At 41.5% G+C, this 6,000-nt stretch overlaps 1 protein-coding gene across 1 annotated transcript in view; it reads left to right on the top strand.

Moving 5' to 3' along the window:
- Positions 1-1,126: 1,126 nt before the first annotated feature.
- trh (PAS domain-containing protein trachealess) overlaps positions 1,127-6,000 on the top strand; it is a 736,895-nt gene continuing 732,021 nt past the window's right edge. The window contains exon 1 of the mRNA XM_083124916.1: positions 1,127-1,575. Within this exon, the coding sequence (XP_082981042.1) occupies positions 1,481-1,575 (95 nt within the window). The 5' untranslated portion in view covers positions 1,127-1,480. The remainder of the gene's footprint in view (positions 1,576-6,000) is intronic.

Below are 6,000 nucleotides of genomic sequence, written 5' to 3'. Positions count from 1 at the left end.
AACCACTCACCCAGATGAATGGGTTTCCACGTTAAATTGCGAGTTTGTTCATGGGCGTAACTTGGGATTTAACTTTGGGGGGGCAGGTACGAGTCGAAAGTTTTTCAGCCCATAAAAATAGTGTGTAGGATTACTGTAACATTTGCGAAATCACAAATATTATTATTTATTGCTTAGCTCCTCGGGCCTCAGGATGTTAACAAAAGCATCCTTAAATTATAAACTTTAACAAACCTCAAAATTTTGGGGTGGAAGTTGCCCCCCTTGGCTCCGCCAAGTTACGCCTATGTATTTATTGGATTTGTGTGTTTGAATTGTTGTTGAAAGTCAACTTTATGCACGTATAGGCTGATAGGAACTGGACCTACAGTTTAAAGTGGGATCGTAACCACAATTTTCTTGGACTGGGTAAGTCTCTCACTTGTATAGCAACAACAGTAGTAATAATAAATTCGGGGGGAAAATGGTACAGTAATTATATTGTTATATTAATAAAGTTTTATCAATGGTCTGACCCTCCCTCTGTAGAAAAATTTATGGCTGCGCCATGAATCGAACCCATGTCCCTCGAGGAGGTCTCCCCGGTGGCGCTAGAGTCGTCTCCTTGTAAACAAGGGGGTCTCGTGTTCGATTCTCGGTGGAGGCACATCGTGGTTCGAATTCCTCTTTAAATTGTAGGTCCAGTCCTGATTAGCCTTACTGTGCATAAAGTGGACTTGGCCATCAACTAAATCAATCAAAAACCACGAGTCAGTCACGTTAACCGCTCACGCAGATGAATGGGCTTCCACGTTTGATGGTGCGACCTTCAAGGTCTATCTCCCGAGCTCGCAGGAGCCTGCGGCGACATTGAAAGCGATCCGGGATTTGTCAAACACAACAGCTTTTAACGATCTTTCTGACGTTAATTGCTGAGTCAACCCTTGAGGAGATGAGGGGATTTGCATTGGGAAGTGCGACCTTGTTTGCCTTTGCGTTACGTCATCGTAGAGAGGAGAGAGGGTGGGTCCAGGGGATGCGAAGCGCACACTCAAGAGATCGAACTCAGGATCAATGGGCAAGAGAGGAGGTTCGAGCGAAGGGACGCCCCGCGCGCGCGCGAAAGGGGGAAGGGAGTGGCGACGAGCCATCCGGGAGCCGGCCGAAGAGATCACGTGACCGCCGATACACGCCCCCTCTGCAAGCCCTGCCCAGCGCGAGGCTTTCAATGACCCAGTCTACGTTCCGTGCACGCGTGTACAAGGTGTATTCTGTGTCGTGTTGAGTGAAACAGTGAGAATAGTGTGGCAATTCAACCCCCCCTTTACAACAACAAAAAAAAGCCATGAGTGACGACAATCCTGGTGTTGTGAACGCTGTCTGAAAACAGCCCTTACGTTATCTCCCCCCTCCCCCTGAAAAAAAGGTGATTTTTTTTTTTGCAAACGTGGATCCGTCAAGAAGTTTCTCGCCCTGGGCGGTGCACCCTGCCGGCAGCACCATGATGCAGACGGGCGATGGGTACCCGGCACCCCACACGCACCCCGCGGCCATGCCCATGGACCTTCATGTACCTCAAGGATTCCCATATTACAGGTAGGTGTGTGCATGTGTGTTACACTGTCTCCACTTGTTGAGCCTTGGAGTGCTCGGGCCGATACCGCCACACTCTTTAACTCTTCCGAGGCGAGGTTCCTCCGTCAAAACGGGCCAAGTTATCTTTAGCATCTACCATCGTGACAGTTCTACGATCCACAAAGGTGGGGCGCTGGTTGTCTCACTCGCGTTTCAGTAGCCGCAAGGGATTTGGGAATATCGTGTGCCAATCAAAACTTCGGTTAAAACCCACCGACTTGAGTTACGAATACGCTAACTGCTTGAGTTCCACAATGCTAAACTTGTAAGTTATCATTTGGCGATATATCGCGATATTGAAAAAGTATCGTCCAGGATATCAACTAGATATATCGTCACGATATTTTAACTCTATATATCGTGTCCGTCACGATATTTTGGCAATATCGGCGATATATATCGTCTCTGAGATATATCGTCACGATATTTTAATGACAGCTGTATATCGTGTTGGCTATATATCGTGTCGCCGATATATTGTCACGATATTTGGCGACATATATAGTGGAGATTATGTATCACGATACGGAAAAAAAATCGTATCGTCTGTGGTAGTGTTGCCCACGAGACGAGACTTTGGCCTGTCTCGTCTCGTGGAAGTCTCGTGGAAATGCTGTCTCGTCTCGAAAATATTCGTTTGTCTCATGACACATGGTCAATCTCGTCTCGTCTCGAATTTTTAAAAGCCTGTCCCGTCTCGTCCCGTGGGCAACACTAGTCTGTGGCGATGCGATATTTTCTTGACGATATATCCCGATATCAAATTTCCGATATCGTCCATCCCTAGATTATCACTAGTGCCCTTATGGGGGGGGGGGAGAAACTCTGAAGATGAATTTCTCAGTATATTACAACTTATTATAATACAAGATGTTTAATCTTGCTAAGAAAATAAAATTCATTACCACCATTTCCAACGAAACATTTGTAGAATTTTGGCAGGGCTTCAGACCCCAGAACCCACCCCTTGGCTACATGACTGTTAACCACCCCGTGGGAAAAGTGGAAAAGAGTTATTTTTTCTCCCCTTATATATCCTCCTTAACTCAGTATTGGTATCTAAACATTCAGGCTTCCTTCCTCTGTTCTTCATTCTGTTATTATTTTCCGTTTATTTTCCGTTTCTTCTTCATTTTTATGTACACTTCTCATTCCTTATCTTTCGGTGCTTTCCTCTCTTTATTTACTCTTCTTCTGTATATTCCCTTCTCATTCCTTATCTTTCGGTGCTTTCCTCTCTTTATTTACTCTTCTTCTGTATATTCCTTTATCCCTCTCTTCTTTCTCGTGTTTTGTTCTCTCTAGCTTATATATTTCCCGTTCTCTTTTTTTCCTGCCGCTCCGCTTTATATCCCGTTCTCTCTTCTTTTTTTTGTGTTTTGTTATCTCTCTATCCTATATTTCCTTTTATCGTGACGCTCTTATATATATATATTCTCTTTCTGTCTTCTTTTCCTTCGTGTTTCCTTGTTTCTCTCTTCTATATTTCTTCTTTCTCCACATATTTTCTTCTCTTTCTCTCTTCTGTATTTCTATTTCTCCCTCTCTCTGTAATTTTTCTCGTGTTTTCTTCTCTTTCTCTTTTCTATATTTCTTTCTCCCTCTCTCTTTCATTTTTCTCGTTTTCTTCTCTTCCTCTCCTATATTTCTTTCTCCCTCTTTAATTTTTCTTGTTTTATTCTTTTTCTCTTCTATATATCTTTCTCCCTCTCTCTTTCATTTTTCCCGTGTTTTCTTCTCTTTCTCTCTTCTGGATTTCTTCTCCCTCTCTCTCATTTTTCTCGTGTTTTCGTCCCTTTCTCTCTTCTGTATTTCTCGTTCTATATTCATTCCCCTTTCTCTTTTATTTGTGATGCTCTTCTTTACATTTCTTCTATCTTTTCCTTATTTTTCCTTGTGTTCCTCGTGTTAACGGAGCACGATTATGGAGCTACCAGTATGTAATTGCAAACAGTCCCAGACAGAGAGACATCCTGTAAGTAGCAGATGCAGAAGGGGGAGGGAAAGTAACATGACACCGCCAAAGAACCAGAGCACACTACCTGGAGGAACCAATATGCAAGAAGACAAATGAAGACCGAATAAGAACGGACGCATAAATTGAACGCCAACCCACCGTTGGTCTTCCAAGGGGAAGCTTTCAGACACCACTCCCACCGCTGACCACCATAAAAATATTTTATGGAGTTGTCACAGCACAGGAAACCCGCTTCCTTTTGCACATACGGGACTGTCCAGTTCGCTCCTAATGTGTTTCCTGTCGACACAAGATTTCTTCCTGGTTGTCATGTTTCCAGTGGTTTCCTTTTCAGAGAAGAAGAAGAAGTCGGGAAGTGAACATCCAGATCACCTTCTTACAGATTCGGGGAGGGTTCTCGCAACTGTGTGTCCATGTAGGGTGGGCTCGAGATAAAATTTTCACCCCCGGCGAGATGGATTTTTTGGTACCGCCTTCTCCCGCTACTTCCCACCCTGGCCAACCTTCCTTTCCACCCCCCCCCCCCTCAAACCTGACCATGTTACATAACCATACCATTTTATACAATAAATAAGTGTTGAAAAATGCAGGCTCGACCAGGACTATGAACCCGGGTCTACTGCGTAATAAAGCGGTGGTTCCGAAAGTGGGCTTTTGTGTTCCAATACTTGCACTGAGATCACGCTTATTTGCTAGTCAATGATATGATTGTTCCACATATGTGCTTATTTAGTACTTTTTACACACAAAATATGTCTGAATTTGAAAGATGTGTTCATTTTTTAACTTAATGCAAGTAACCTAACCACACTAACTGAGTATTACAAGTGTTAAGCAGGCCTACATCCTTACTTAGGCTCCGTGGAAAAATCTTGAAACGCTAAGGACACCGTGAAACGAAAACGCCTGGAAACCCCTGCAATAAATATATTAGTAAATATAATATTATGATTAACTTATAATACTACATTATACTTAATAAGGAACTATACAGCTTCGTATTAGGTGTTTGCACTTAGAATATTTATTTAATTAATATCTAACTCAAATTATTTTTATCCTTATATAAAACAATTTCATTGAATAAATATACCCCTAACACCATTTATTTTCCAAAACACACTCAAGCCACATAGAGCAAAATTATCTTTTCCTCAAATATGTTTCAATAAACACTTTTAAAGCCAAAAAAGGATAAATGTTCTACTACGATAATCAAAAGCTATACCTCATCAAATTGAACATAAACCGTATGTTCTGGCTCCCAGAAGTTCTTACAGAACAATGTGCCAATTGACACATGCATTTTGACTCCCAATAACACGGTAACGTGCATAAACTGCGAATGAAACACTTCTGGGTGTCAAAATACACACGGAAATGCATAAAAGAAATTTTCATCATAATCTGTTCCGTTTGATGCACTAGAATGCATCAATTGGGAAGATCAGACATGATCATTTCAAATATAACAAAATTACACATTTATCTGCGTCAATTGATGCATTAAAATGAAACTTTTTAATATTTGAAATGATCTTGGCTGATCTTCCCAATTGAAACACATTTATTCTAGATATGTATCTTTTCAAATACCTACATAATGATATCAAACCAACAGTAATAGCTTAAATTGCTACATGATTTTGCAACGTATTTATTATGCTATACAGCAGCAGTAACTTCAATGAAACTCTTTGAATAGCCACACATAACATAATCAGAAATAAGACTTTGGTTGTACTGGGCGCCCGGTTGCGCCCCCGAATGCGGCGAAGACTAGACGAAATTTCACATTCTCCTCCAGTGTAAAGAAACAGGGGAGGCAAGACAAAAATATATCAGGGAAATAAATGATAACATTGAGAATATAATGACAAGCGTTATTAGGAGGGAGAGACCGACAGGGGGGGAGGCGCAAATAAGGAATCTGGGAACTTTCCTACACTACGCCTGGGTAATGAGATCAAAGAAGCTCAGTGGGGATAGCGAACATGTGTGAAAGGGGGGAGGGGTACTAAATTAATAAATAAATTTGAAAAAATTTAGGAACCACTCAGGTAACAGGGCAAGTATAGGGAAAGATTGCAAATGACATAGTGTTTGTGAACTCCCAAGCAGTGGTGAAGGTGGAAGCAGACTAAAAAGGAGGAAGGGTGCAGGGAAAGTACACGAAAATTTTGCACTTGTATGGTATGTATAGCTGTAAAGGCTCATACTGGAAATAAATTCTATTCTATTCTATTCTAGTAAATTTCTGGTGCTTTCAAATTACCGCGAAGAAACGGCTGTTTTTCACAATAAATCTTAATATTTGTTACCTAGTTAATGTAAATCAGCTTTTGAAAACATGGTTATGATTCATTGACTGATTGAGTTGGTGTTTTAAGTCCACTTTGGGCACAGTA

This window comes from Lepisma saccharinum, chromosome 7 (assembly GCF_977018435.1).
Source record: "Lepisma saccharinum chromosome 7, izLepSacc3.1, whole genome shotgun sequence".
Classification (NCBI taxonomy): domain Eukaryota; kingdom Metazoa; phylum Arthropoda; class Insecta; order Zygentoma; family Lepismatidae; genus Lepisma; species Lepisma saccharinum.
Note: the sequence above shows the minus strand (reverse complement) of the source record. Positions and strands in the feature narration are given on the sequence as shown.